Genomic DNA, 14,024 nt, shown 5'->3' on the forward strand with positions numbered 1-14,024 from the left:
CTGTAACATTACCATATGAACTGTCGTTCGAAAGTTATTTTTACGTGTTTCATTTGGAAAATTTCATATTAAAATTGTGCTGCTATTAGTTTTTAAATTTGAAATAATTCTTCAACGAATATGTTCATATGTACATATATCATTGCTCTGCTGTAGCTATTGGTTTTAAAATTGTGATACAAATAATATAATGGTTGAGAGCAAAAAAGTTTGCAATGTGTTGTAGGAGAAGTCCCCGAACGTTAAAGATCTGGATAGATAAGTATTTATATTAATCGAACCGAAGTGTAAACCTTTTAATTATTGCATTTATTTGATTGCAGACTTGCACACGTTGAATACGTTATAAAAAGACTTACATTTAACTTAGGTATTAAACAGATTCTTTTTAGGGACTCTAAAGCTATCGGTCTCAAAGTAGTCGGGTATGTAAAATCTTCAAAAAATTCAGACTGGCCGAAAACCCCCCACTTCTTGTTCTGGGACTTTAACTAGATTTGATCGGGTTTTGTTCGATCTTAGGATACACAATTCTTTGGAGTGGCCGATATGGCAGTCATGATGCATATAGTAACCATTAAATGTCCATTCGAATCTCTTATTTGGTATTGCCGCCCATCCACGTCTACGGATCGATGAAGGAGATCATGATGTAGCGTGTGCCTTTGGTCACCAGCAGTCCCTCGTGGTAGTGGGTCAGTCGGCCAGGGTGCATCAGCATCCAGCCCTTCTTTGTCTCCGTCACGGAGCAGTTGTAGCGTAGGAAGCGGCACCCGCCTCCCTCGTAGTCGGTGTCCACCTGGTTCATGGCAATGTTGATGGTGTAGGTCGAGGCGTCGTGGTGGGGCCGCAGCGAGGGCTGCTCGTCGGGCCGGTAGCGCACCATAAAGTTCATCAGCGCGCGAGGAGGCTGTGGGTGGGTTTAACATTAGCAATCCGATCTCCCGGGATCTATCCATGAACTCACGTTATGATAATAGCCGGTGAAGACACGCTCCTGCAGGGGTCGCACAAACAGCTCCAGGAACTTCAGGTACAGCACCTCGAGGCCCACCTGCTTCATGTGAATGTCGCGCGTGGGCACTGCCTCGTAGCCGCCCTCCAGACGATTGTCATTGTTGCTGCCATCAGACCAGGTGCCGTGGTTCTCCATAATGGCCACCAGATCATCGCAGAAGGCGTCCGTCACGATCGCCATCCAGTACACATCCGGACACGGCTGCTCAATCACCGTGCTGGCGTTCAGCTGCTCCGAGTAGTTCGGATGGATGTACTTCTCGGTCCAGTCGTACCGATTGCTGAACAGCGTGTAGAAGTCGGGACGTGTCACCTTGGTGTCGAAGTTATCGGCATTGACCAAGTGTCCGAAGTAGCGTTGATTGCTAATGAACATGAATACACCCTGAAAAACAAAGCCGGAACTTGGATTAGTATGTGAATTAGGCCCCATCTAAAGCACCCAGCAAAAAGTGGATAGGAAAACGTTCAGCAGATAAGAGAACATCGGACTATCAATTGTGGGGACAAAGAATGGGAAGTGTCTGTATACCAATAGGATCTTGTATCTGACAAAAGGAAATACCAATCAGTAGGAATAAAGTACTTACCGCTTTTCGTAGCGACTCGCACATGGCCATATCGGCGTCGTATTCGCTGTGCTGGAAGCTGAGGACGTCGAAAGCGCTGCTCCTCACCAGATAGATGCTCGTCACATGGGGCACGTTGAATATGCCGCTGTCGGAGAAGTGGAGAAGAATGGACAGAACGAGAACGAGAACTGATGAATAACCAGCCAAAAACAGGGCGAGCCAGTGACAACACTCATTGCGCAGTGGATTCGCAACAAAGTTGCGAAATGGAAAGTGGCGTCGCACCCAACTGATCTGATCCCCCCATTTACTGCCCGTAATTCAATCAAAAGTGCCCGCATCCACGCTGAAGAACAGAGGGGGAAGACGACCCACGATGGGATGGGAGTGGAGTGGATAACGTGCCGTGCAGATGCAGAGCGCAGTATCAAAACAACATTCCCCGTTGACGATCGCCGATCGGAATCACGCGGCTCGACAATGACCAGTCTCTGTGGCCTCTGGAGCTGGAAGCTCAAGCAATCGTCTCTCCTCGGCCTCGGCCTCTGCCTCCTGCTGCTGATCAGCGATCTTGGCCGCGTGGCAGCCCAAAGTGAGTGATCCACTAGCATATATATCCCCCTATCCACTGGGTTCTCGGCTGTTTAGTAACTCCTGTTTCCCAGGAAGCACGGGCGGCAGGAATGTTCTGCGACGCAACTACACGGGCAAGAAGCCCGTGGTCATCCAGCACCTCTCCCAGGATGCCGTCAGCTACTACGATCATGAGAATGTGAGTGACGACGTTCGCCAGAGGTTGTACAGATATCATACGTATATTCTGTGTGTTGCAGGGTGCCAAGATAATAAAGTCCTCGCACTTCGAGTTGGACTACACGCTGGGACGCAAGATCACCTTCTTCTGCATGGCCCAAGGTGAGTAGAGTGGGGTTTGCTGCTCACTGGAAGGGTGTATAGAGGCACGTATCTTCCCCAGGCAATCCACGGCCCACCATCACCTGGTTCAAGGATGGAGCTGAGCTCTACCAGCATCGGTTCTTTCAGGTAAGACTTCTTTCGAACACTTAGAGATCACTCAATTGACACTCTGCTGGGTCTGCTTTAGGTGCACGAGTCTCATATAGAGACGGATATTATCAAAAGTAAAATGGAAATAGATCCCACTACGCAGATGGATGCGGGTAAGTAGTCATGGCAGTGTGGAACAAGGTGTTTACCCCCCATATCATCTCTCTTTCCATCCATCTTTCAGGCTACTACGAATGCCAGGCGGATAACATCTATGCCATCGATCGTCGGGGCTTTCGCACGGACTACGTAATGGTTAACTTTTAGCACAGTAAAGCAGTAAAATGAAATCTAAGCTTTGAATCCAGTTGAATCCAGCTAAAGTTAATAAACAAACAAAACAAAAAATGTATAAAAATACTTTTTTGCGTCTCATTTCATGGAAATATAAATTCTATTCGTTCACGACCTTATGCCTCATGTGCCTCATGTGCCTCTCTGTGTTTGCCTCTGTCTCCGGCTCTGTAAGGGCGCATCTGTATGCGTGGCCGACAAATTGGCTCAATTACCTAATTCAAATGATTTTTTTGCATTTATTTTATTAAAATGTGTGAAAGCAAACCCCACACTGAGAGGCCCACAACAGTGGCTTTGAAATGTCACCCCACAGGTGCACAGTGGGCCGAAGGCTGGCAATAATTGTAGAAGGCAAGGCCCGAAAAAAAACCTTCATATTTCGCAACAGAATTAGGCATAAGGAAATCATAGTCGAAACATCTTTTCCATATCATTTCCCTTTCAATGGACCCTTCCCCACTGTGCCATTGTCCGAATCCCAGCGAAAAATATCAGGAAAAGGGGTGACAAGAGCTTCCCATTTGCAAACGAGCGCCCAAATCAAATCAAGCGATGAAATTGAGTGTGGAATATGGAAGTGCAGAGATGAGGAACCATATCCCGGGCCAAGTCCAAAAAGATTGGAGAGCGCAGATCCACTACTGCACAGTCCACGGATTATATGGCGACGCCAATTGTGGCAAATTACGTGGGGCAGGCAGATCGAGGCATCGAGACATCGAGGCATCGACCAGGGCCCACAGCAGAGTGGATCAGTCGCCGAGCAGACGAGATTCGCACAGCACCGTCGGGCGAAGCCATCGGAGGAGTCACAGAGCACACACCGCACACCACACATCGCACCACTCATAGCACCACACGCACAATGCAGGTCAAATGCCTGATCATCTGCCTCGGCCTGGGCCTGCTCATGCTGGGCACTGGTCCCGTGTGCGAGGCGCGGCGTGCCCGTGGTCGCGGACGCACCAAGTCGAGGGTCCAGATCGGCCTGCCCATCACGGGCAAGTACCGCGATCCCGAGTCCGATCAGTACTACAACAACAATAACGTGAGTTGAGTGACAGTAGTTGAGTGAAAGAAGATCACGAATCGAATCTGCGGTTTCCTGCAGGGAGCCAAGATCTTGCAGGCCTCACACTTTGATCTGGAGTACGTGCTGGGCCACAAGATCGCCTTCCTGTGCGTGGCCAAGGGCAACCCGCGGCCACACATCACCTGGTACAAGGACGGGGCCGAGATCTACCAGCACCTCTACATGCACGTCCACGAGTGGACCATCGGCGATGACAGGGTAAAGTCCAAGATCGAAATCGACCCGGCCACACAGATGGACGCAGGCCTCTACGAGTGCACCGCCGACAACATGTACTCCATCGATCGGCGCAGCTTCAAAACAGATTTCTCCATTGCCTTCGACTGATCGACTCCGACCACCGGCCGAATCAGTTCGGGGCGTGGCTCCCTAGGCTTAAGCAATAAAATCGATGCACATAGCATACAAGATGTAAACCCTAGCGTTTTTTTGTTTGTGCTTACATCAGATCCCGCTTGACAATGTCCACGTAGTCGTGCGACCTCGCATAGAAGCCGCCCTCCGAGAGTGCGCCCCAGAAGTTGCTCCACAGTTCGTGGTATTTGGCGAACAGCGGCGCCACAAATTGCCTGCAAAAGAGGGGGCATCACTATTTTTCGGTGTTCAGACTTAGAGAGTTCAGCCGTGACCTACTTGTTCAGTTTGAGCAGTTCGCGTAGCACTTCGCCATCATCGATATGGGCATCTCCATCGATGAAGAAGATGTAGTCGCTTTTGCGGAGCTTGGCTTGGTCGCTGGAATAGAGAATTAATCATCGTAAATATTGAACTAGTCTTGGGTTGAGGCAAAGAATGTGAATGAATATGCCTTAACTCTTGGATAATTATGTGACTGTTCAGAGTCTATAGTTTATAGTCTTTAAACATCAGAAATTATAATTTAAATGTTCTCTAAAAGAGTCAAAAAGGCTAGTCGAAACAATAGTTTTGGTATATTTTCCCTAGGAAGCACCGCTTGTAAGAACAACGTCTATGTCTGAATACTTATGTCAATGAAACTCTCTCAGATCTTAAGACATTCCCTCATCTGCTGAGTGAATGCAGCCTTCTCTATCTTTAGGAAGAATCAATCCTTCAAAGAACTAAAGCATATCCATTCAAGCAGTTCGAGTACCATCCCGTAAGAGTAATTTCTGGTTCCCTTAAGCACTTACAAGGCCAATTGTCTGCCTTGACGCTCGTCCAGATTGTCCGTGGAGAGAGTGTACTTGGCACTGGCGTATTTCTCGCCATGCTTGTTCACAAACGACTTGATGTCCGCGTCGTGGAGCTCCACATTGCTGTAGATGAGCAAATGGAGGTTCTGCTTGGGGTAGTTGATCTTCTCGATGCCCTCGAGGAATTGGTCAAAGAAGGGCACGGCCATGGGGACAATCACAGATAGGGAGATCACGGGCAGATGTTGTTCCTGGAGGAAAATTCAAAGCTGGATTAGATCTACTCTGTTGAGGAGATGGCCGGCACTTACATCCAGTTCCAGGAGATACTCCTGGCAAACAGTGCAGATGCCGTTGAACGTTTTGGCCAGATAGTTGCCGTAGGCATTCAGATCGACTTTGCTCAGTCCGTTGCCATGGACAATGGCGGGCGTGGTCAGAAAGTTCACGTTCTGCAGGATGCCCTGGTTGCTCTCGATGTCCACCTTCAGCTTGACGTCGTTCTTGGCGCCGTGCAGGTTCTGGAACAGGCGTGACTGCGTGTCCAGCTTCATGCCCAGCTTGGCCCGCCTAGCCTCATCCAGGAACACCTTGGTGTAGTACAGCTGATCATCGTCCATGTCGTCGATGGCCTCCTCCAGCAGGGCGTTCACCTGCGGGGCGTAGCCAATGAAGGCCCCCGAGTTGAGGAAGCGCGAGGCATTGCCCTCCACCTCGGGGTACGCATCGGTCAGGCTACTGTCCGGCCAGCAGAACTTCTCTGCGGAGAAGAGCAGCTTGGCCTTCGACTCCTTGAACAACTCTACAATCTCCTCCAGCTTGGCGGTGATGATCACATCATAGCTATGGAAAATAATGGATTGATTTTGGTTTCTGCATAGCTCTTTGGTACCTTCTTACCTGTCTGTAAAGAGTACGATTGTGTCTTGTTCATCCTTCAGGGGTGCAACAGCTTTGCGAAGGAGATTGACCTTAAAACCGCCTCCGGGATGCTGCATATCACCGCCCTTCCAGTGCTCGCCCAGGCCCAAGGTTGTGACCTGTTGGTACACAAATCTTTTAATTGGATTCACTATCTTCTTAGACGAAAAATATTTCTCTAATTTTGTTGAATGTGATTTGGATCCGGTTCTTAATTGATAGCAAGATCTTTTATAGATAACCCCGGATCATCTTGTTGTTTTCTCGTACTGGTATGTGGTTCATTTCCTTATTTAATTGATTTTTAAAGGCTTTAGAATCTTTAACCTTTATAATCTTAGCAAAGACTGATATATCATAGAACTCCCTTGGAAACCATTGGCTTTGAAAGGTATTAAAAGGCTTTAAAGGATACAATGTTGCTCGAAATGTTGATCATACCAGAACAAAAAGATATAACAAAGAAGCAATGGAATAAATGGAAGCACATACAAAACATGAAACCCCAACATGAATGCCCCAACTCCGATCCCCATTCATTCTGCAATCGCTTGGGGCTCACACAGTTCTCCGAATACATAACGAAATTCAAGACAAAGGGGAATGGGGATGGGGGTGGGGGGCCATGGGACCATCAGGAGCGGGCTAATCAGCAGATTTTCGTATTCGTATTCCCTTCGAAATACCGAAACATTCACACTCAGAGGGCGGCCTGACAAAATCGGGCAAAACAAAACCACCATCAGAAACTGTCATCGCTTAGAGGGAGCAAATCCCTGATAAGCAGAAGTCAAACCCCCTCTGTATGTGGAAGATGATTGGAAAAAAGTTCTAGAAACCGAATAGAGACGAATCTCTGTTCTAATAACCCCCGGCAACTGCAATGGGACTACGTGATTAATGCCCGCAATCGAGCCCGCAAGCATGAGAATCCGACTAGGAATACGAATCCGAGTCCGAATCGGAATTGGAATTTAAACATGTGTGCACTTGATGTTGCCGGTGCCCCACAAGTCCAGCCAATCTCTGGGGTACACATCAGATGCCACGCCGGATGCTTGGCCGCATATAGTGTACATATGTGCCCCATAACTCGTACATAAAACAATACAAAGTTATGAAAGTGTGCCACAGGCCGACAACCGGCGATTCTTCGAGATCTTTGGAAGACCATACAGCACATCACAGACCCGAATCCGAACCCGACCCCTTATCTGTCACATATATATATGTACCATGTACATACATATATAGTATAGTTTGTGGTTTTAAGACAAGTTTTTATGAACAACAGATTCTCCAGACAGACGTCAAATTAGAAATTCATCAATAAAAACAATCAGCTCTCATTTGCATGCGAAAGAATTGGTGGCAGAATAAATTTTGGTTTACGCTTTCGATTCCTATGATATTCTGAGGAAACTTACGAGATTTATAAAGAATTATTGGTCATTTTTAAGAGAGTACTACTCGTGCTAAGGAAAACCTATTGATAAATCCCTCATGAAAGTCTTCATGATCCCTTTGTCCTCTGGCAATACACTTTTTATTTGTATTAAATAGGATTTTCTTGGTCTACGAGAATTTCCACCAGTTGAAAAGTCAGCTCGTAATGATTTATATAAGGAAAAATACACAAATTTCTGATGGAACTGCTTCTTTAAACAGTTCTAAAATAAGAAACTGCTCTATAAACAAGCCTTTGATCCACCCCATAAACATACTTTATGGACTAACTGTGCGTCGCATTTGTTAATCTGTCGATTCTTTTCTTTCTTCTGGCACTCATAACGGTTCTTGCGAAACCGCAAAGCCGATGCCAAGATTTTAGATATCGAGTGCTAATGAAACTAGACCTGGGACTAATGTGGTCCAATCTACATAGATGCTAAAATTAGTGTCTTAAAATAAACGGAAATATCTCACCTTAACGTCGTAAATGCGTGCTGAACGGATATAGCGGGCATAGCCATCGGTGGGTTCAGTGGCCACCGTGAATACTTCGACCTTATCTGCGGGATTGAGAGAAGATTATGTGGATTAGTGGATTGGCTTCATCGAATTGTATATAAGGGATCTAAGCCGAAACACACAAGTAAGATATTGGTTTGACGAGTCTTTTTGATCGTTTTGGCTGATTAACTGGTTTATTTTGCTTAATCAACGGGTTGAACGCGTTTGAAACAAGAGAATAATGAATTGAGATTCATTAGAATCTGCTATTTCGGTACCGATCCGCATATGTGGATGCTCCTGCCATGCAATTCCAGTGTGAACGGCCCCATACATCAGACGGAACGAAAACCAGAACAAGTGGTCGCTATAGCGACCTAAAGATACCTCTGCTTTACAGAAATGTGTGCCCAGGACTAGTCCAAAGTCTTCGTAATTACGAAAATTTATAATTTTTTTACATTCGCGGCCTAAAGGAACCCTTAATCTGCCCCACGGTATTACGGCAGATCCTGTGACTCTGCGATTGAATGCCCATCCAATATACCCTTCTGCTGCACAAGTACAGGGTACTGGCAGCAGGATGGAATGCAGAAAGGAGGGGCATGAGAACATAAACAAAACCACAGTGAGCGATGGGGATGGAGGAAGTCAGTCGCCTTTGCATACAATATAATTTTCCATCTCGACTAATTCGAGAGATGCTCTCACTCATTGCAGTGCAGTAGAAACAAACCATTCAAATTGGACTCTGCTGCAGAGACGTCGGCAGCAGCATCTGCCGCTGCGCCTGCATCTGCGTGGGCTCCTTGCGACGCCAGAAGCAAAAACAATACGGGCAGCGCTCCAAAGCGCAACAACAATGTGCGCTCTTGTTTTTGCATTCTGCTGGATTTTACGGTTCTGTTCACACACACAGAAAAAAAAAGACACTCTCACACACACGCGCGGAATAAATTTGTTAGGCACATAAATTTGTTTAGACAGTAGGGATATGAAGCACTTTGCGTTATAATTGTTGCATTTTCTGTTCCTTCAAGTGCACTAGATTTCAAGTGGAACAACTTTTTGATTCGAGCCGAACCCAAGAACCCCAAAAAGACGAATGAATGGACCCAAAGCGTCCCACTAGCAGGGATCCGACGCCCGCATCACAGCTGACGCGTCAGTGTTGCAAAGCGAGCCAGCGATAGGTCGATAGGCATGGAAGAAACTTCGAGTAAGTTTTGTTTGTTTGGCGCGCACTTTAAATTTATTAATAAATTCAGTGCCTGGCGACCTATATATATATAGTTACATGGGTGAGAATACACATAATGTTATTGTACATATATTAGTAAATGTATATTTACAATTAACTGAGCGACAAAAGAAAGAACAGTATGGTAGGGGAGTTTCTCGAGTGTTTACCGTGAAAGTCGTGTCCGTTCATTATTTTAGCTTGCCATCGCGCCAGAAATTGAGCATATATGTATGTATATTGTCTCATTTGAACAGGTTGTATCAAAAATAAATGGCATAACCCAACAACAAAAAAACACTAAAGCCCAATATGTAATCGTGTTCGTTCCTAGAGAGGTGGTATCAGTTACGATGCAATTGGGGCCCAGACTCGGGTCCCACTGCCTACAGCATGCCGAAGCCCTTGGAGTAGTTGATTGCCTTCAGCAGGCGCTCCTCCAGCTTCACCTTGCTGCTGTACTCCGGCAGCAGCAGGACATTGAAGCAGGTGTGCGAAGTGGGCAGCCGATCGCTGTCCGGCCCGTGCCGCGTGATCATCAGCCGCAGAAACTTGAGCCCCCCGAGGGGCACCCGGGCCGATCCTGTTGTGAATTCGAGCAGCTTGCGTTTCGACTCGTTCGGCATGGCATGCACAATCTTCCAAAAGTCCTTGATTATCTGCGTCTCGTCCGTGTAGCCGCCCTCGTACTCCGCGGCGTTCTCCAACTCCACAAAGTCGAATTCCTGCAGAGCCCAAAGAAAAGCTTTTAGCACCATTTGCTGCTCTTTGAGAATTTGTTAGCCTAGGGTACTCACGCGACTGCCGCAGACCAGCATCTCGATCTCCTCGGGACGGAAGAGCAGCTTCAGCGGCGACTCGTCGGTGACCATCTCGAAGCCCTTGCGGAAGGAGTTGAACTGCTGCTGGATATTCTTGTTCAGCAGAAAGTCGGCGTACAGGTCCACAAACAGCTGCTTGTTGTGCTGCCCGACGAGTACCACGTCGCCTTGCGGCACCAGCTCGTGATCGACCATCTCACCGAACACATTGGTGTAGCTTATCTTGAACGTCTGATCGAAGACGTCCTCCATGTTCTCGCCCTCAAAGTCGAGCATCGACTTGAGGCTCGAGTACAGCATAGGACTGTAGTCGCGCAGATCGCAGAAAGTACCGCGATAGCCCAATAGCTTGCGGTAGACCACCATCGGGAAGTTCACAGCCAGAATCACGTTGTTGTAGATGGCCAATCCGATGATGATACCAATCAGAGTGAATTGTGCCCCATTCTCGAAGGGTGTGGCATTGAACCTTTTGAACGAGGGACGAGGAAACATGAGAGAGGGGCCACATGAATAGCAGGGGGCCTGGCACTCACCACATGTTGTTGGTCTCCTCCTGCTGCAAAAACATGCCGAATGCCGGATTGAAAATCTCCTGAACGATCAATTGAAAGAACTCTTTGGATACGCCGCCCTCGTCGATGCCCTGCTCGCCGACAAACTCCACGACCAGCTGCTTCTTGAGATCCTTTGGATTGCTCATGGCCACCAGTTCCAGCTGCAAGAAAAACCCCACAGTGCCCACTGTTAGATTATGGATCTTTTAGTAGAGTTCTCCGAACCGTTTGCTTACCCCCACGAGCGCATCGTTTATCAGCTGGTCGCGTCGCACGGTCAATTTGAGATCCGGCCGGTGGGTAGCATCCTGCCCGTCCTGGCCAAAGTTGTTGATGAACGAATAGAGCGTGGAGTAGCGCTCGCTGTACATCCGCATCCGGCTGTCGTAGTACAGGGCGTCCACCTTGGTGGCGGGCGTCAGGATGAATGCGTACAGCATGAAGGAGAAGTAGTTGCTGTGGCTGGAGCCCACCTCGCTCTCCATGGCCAGCGACTTGTACGAGAGGTAGTCGTGGTGCATCTGGATATTCTCGCTGAGCGCCTCGTTATAGAACTCCTCGAGAGGCACCAGCGGCTTGCGGCAGTCGATGGCCGACACCTTCAGCGCCTTCTCCATCTGGTCCTCGGCGAACTTGGGCACGTGGGGATGCCCCACCTGGTTGTACAGAAAGAGGTCTTCCTCGGGGGGCTCACCGTCCTCAGTACTGTCCTCTTCAATCTCCGCCTGTTCCTCCAGCGAGATCCGACAGGAGCGACGCTCCAGTTCGCTGGCCAGAATGTTGGCATAAAACACTATCTGCGGATGGAAGCGGGGCATGAGCAATGGGAAACCTTTTGCGCGGGGCGGGGCGATGGTTACCTTCAGAACTTTGGTCAAGCCAATGATTTGCTCGTTTTCGCGCATTGCCTCCTCGTCTAGCAGGACCTGGAGGGTGATCTGCTGCTGGCAGGAGGCGACCAGCGTATGCAGCTGGTCCGCGCAATGCGCCGCCCATATCCGGGCCAGACGCGCCTGCGCCATGACGGACATGGAGGCCGCTGCCAGACACAGCTTGGGCAGCACCCGATCCACGTAGTCCATGTTTTTGGCTGCGTGCAGAGTAGCGAAAAGGTCAAAAATGCATATCAATGGAAGTCCTCCACCGATAAGTGGCTTGGGGGGCTGCTACTCACTGTTGGTGGCCAGGTCAAAGCATATGACCAGACAGTGGACGACCTTCTCCCAGTCTGGGGTGTACCGCCGCATGTAATGGATCCAGTCCGCCAGCTGGATGACGCTGCTGGTGAGCTTGTCGATGACAGTTCGCGATTTGGAGGCAAACAAGAGTTTCTGCACGCGTCGCAGTCCTTCAAAGTCCACCAGAGTGTCGCTGCTCAGCAATAAATCCTTCAGATGTGCGTTCGACGTTGACTTGGGAGCCGGCTCCATGGGCACATCCTCATCATCGGCATCCTCCGGCCCAGCATCATCGTCATTGTCTCCGTCCACGTCTGCCACCGCTTCGGCTTCTGTGTCCGTACCTGCCAAGGCCTCCATTGCGCCTGCTTGCTGAGTGCTGTCCTCGTCTTTGTCGTGCTCTCCCTCCAGTGTGCGCAGCTGCTCCTTGTTCAGGGGCTCTGGAGGCTTGGCCAAGAAGATCGGCACGCTAGCTGTGTCCTCTTCTTCCGTGTCCGGAGTGCGCACAAAGCTCCTGCTCAGTCGTTCCACGCACGAGAAGACATCCCCGACGGCCTGGTAGAGCTTGTCATAGCTGTCCTTCTTCACACACTCCTCGTACAGGGATATCAAACAGCTGGCCTCCAGGGATTTGACTTCCGAAAGATTTTCTGGTGTGCACGCTCCAGAGGAGGAGGTGGAGGTGGAAGAGGCGGGGGCAGGTGCAGGTGCTGGAGCCACCAGTTCGGGCTGCTCCATTCGCGGCAATGCTGTCGCTATGGGACTTGGACTTGGACCGGGAACTGAAACCGATGTTGGACCCGGAGAGCTTTGCGACTGGGCGCTGGTTGTTGTTGTGGTGCTGGCGGAGGTGATGGTGCTGGTGGAGCTGTTGCTACTGCTGCTGCTGCTGCTGCTACTGCTGTTGCTTTCGTTGGGGGAAAGCATGTCGATATCATGAGGGCTGTCGGGTCAGGAACGGATTAGGCGGAATAAGCGAATGAATGTGAGGATCCTACCTGATGGCTACTGGAGCGACCCGCTCCGGTTGCGGCGCGAGTTCGGCTTGCGGTGGCGGTTGCAGTTGCTCGGGATTCACGCACAGCCGGGCCTCCTGTGAGAATAGATGGAGTGCGCGGGCCGCCACCTCGTTGGGCGGCATGGGTGTCACCCTTCCGCTGGACGCGCAGTGGACGTTGGTGCACTGCTCATTGCCACATCCGGACTGCAGCTGGTGGAAATAGCACTGAATGAGGGTGCGCACAGTCGAGCGCTTCATCTCCGGTGTGGCCTGCCCACCGGGTGCCGTCGAGGTCGACGTCGATGCACTGCAGACGAAAGAGGAAATCGAACAGTGAAATGGTTTCGGGGTCTGGGATCTGGCATTATGCATGGGCGCACAGCACCGAACTCACCTTGAGACGCCTGGCAACGGAGACGCAGACGGTGACGGTGACGGTGGCGGCGACGGTGCTGACGAAGTTTGCCGCGCCATCGGTTGATGGTCGCGTTCCTCCCCACTGTCGCTCATTCTGCGACTGTTTCCAACCGTTCCACAATGCTACACTCCCGCCCGGACTCGACGACACGGTTCTGCGAACTCTTTGGGTTGCGTGCTTCCTGCTGCCTGTGACCAAGCCGTCTCCTTTGTGTGCTAAAGTGCGATGCGAATTATGCACAAAAAAGGGTGCAAAAAAATCGATGTTGATGTCCCTGTCGTTCTCTCACTGCTCTGCTCGAATTATTGTTTGCTATGACCTCTTTCCCGACGCGGTGCCTCTGCTTACAGGGCATTGGAAAATTATCTGTTGTCGTTCTATTCACTATTTTCTCTTTTTACAAATTATTTTAAAATTTTTACTTTTAGCACTAGACACAAGTGTGTTTATGAGTCGCAGGCCAGGCCGAATATTGAAAATCATCAACGACAAGTGTTTCACAGCACTCTTTGGCACTAACAATATTGTTACAGTACATACATATGTGATGTGCCAGTTTTTAAAACGTAAACGTACCAACACAATTTGAAGCGAGATCTCCCAGAGGCCTTCGGCAAGCTTATTCAAAAAATATCATAATACTCTACAAAATTTAAAGTAAATTAGCTCTGAATTCATAAAATGCATGCAGCGCATATGCTACAAAAAAAAACAGGAGCACGCATACACTCA

General features: G+C 49.1%; 4 protein-coding genes across 6 annotated transcripts; 2 read left to right on the forward strand and 2 right to left on the reverse strand.

The window, feature by feature from the left end:
* Positions 1-288: 288 nt before the first annotated feature.
* Positions 289-9,203, reverse strand: LOC108152797 (procollagen-lysine,2-oxoglutarate 5-dioxygenase). Its single transcript, XM_017282383.2, has 10 exons — positions 8,815-9,203; positions 8,052-8,137; positions 6,105-6,244; positions 5,516-6,047; positions 5,202-5,455; positions 4,681-4,782; positions 4,491-4,616; positions 1,608-1,734; positions 968-1,402; positions 289-910 (listed from the first exon to the last, which is right to left on the reverse strand). The coding sequence occupies exons 1-10, from the start codon at positions 8,960-8,962 to the stop codon at positions 626-628; spliced, it is 2,235 nt and encodes a 744-aa protein (XP_017137872.1). The 5' UTR covers positions 8,963-9,203; the 3' UTR covers positions 289-625.
* Positions 1,783-3,017, forward strand: LOC108152799 (contactin-4). Its single transcript, XM_017282385.2, has 6 exons — positions 1,783-2,181; positions 2,255-2,361; positions 2,423-2,504; positions 2,566-2,633; positions 2,695-2,770; positions 2,842-3,017. The coding sequence occupies exons 1-6, from the start codon at positions 1,971-1,973 to the stop codon at positions 2,922-2,924; spliced, it is 627 nt and encodes a 208-aa protein (XP_017137874.1). The 5' UTR covers positions 1,783-1,970; the 3' UTR covers positions 2,925-3,017.
* Positions 3,401-4,463, forward strand: LOC108152798 (immunoglobulin domain-containing protein oig-4). Its single transcript, XM_017282384.2, has 2 exons — positions 3,401-4,002; positions 4,066-4,463. The coding sequence occupies exons 1-2, from the start codon at positions 3,616-3,618 to the stop codon at positions 4,372-4,374; spliced, it is 696 nt and encodes a 231-aa protein (XP_017137873.1). The 5' UTR covers positions 3,401-3,615; the 3' UTR covers positions 4,375-4,463.
* Positions 8,993-13,792, reverse strand: LOC108152330 (ubiquitin-protein ligase E3A). 3 transcript variants are annotated; one of them, XM_017281579.2, is made up of 8 exons: positions 13,269-13,792; positions 12,873-13,181; positions 11,871-12,781; positions 11,557-11,786; positions 10,933-11,493; positions 10,676-10,857; positions 10,116-10,608; positions 8,993-10,043 (listed from the first exon to the last, which is right to left on the reverse strand). In XM_017281579.2, exons 1-8 carry the CDS (start codon positions 13,382-13,384, stop codon positions 9,705-9,707), a joined length of 3,141 nt encoding a protein of 1,046 aa, XP_017137068.1. In that variant the 5' UTR covers positions 13,385-13,792; the 3' UTR covers positions 8,993-9,704. The 3 variants fall into 3 exon arrangements, with proteins under 3 accessions (XP_017137068.1, XP_017137069.1, XP_017137067.1); XM_017281580.2 differs by having other exon boundaries at positions 11,871-12,775; positions 13,269-13,791; XM_017281578.2 differs by having other exon boundaries at positions 11,871-12,817; positions 13,269-13,791.
* Between the last annotated feature and the right edge of the window lie 232 nt (positions 13,793-14,024).

The sequence above is a fragment of the Drosophila miranda genome, chromosome XR (assembly GCF_003369915.1).
Source record: "Drosophila miranda strain MSH22 chromosome XR, D.miranda_PacBio2.1, whole genome shotgun sequence".
NCBI classification, from domain to species: Eukaryota; Metazoa; Arthropoda; class Insecta; order Diptera; family Drosophilidae; genus Drosophila; species Drosophila miranda.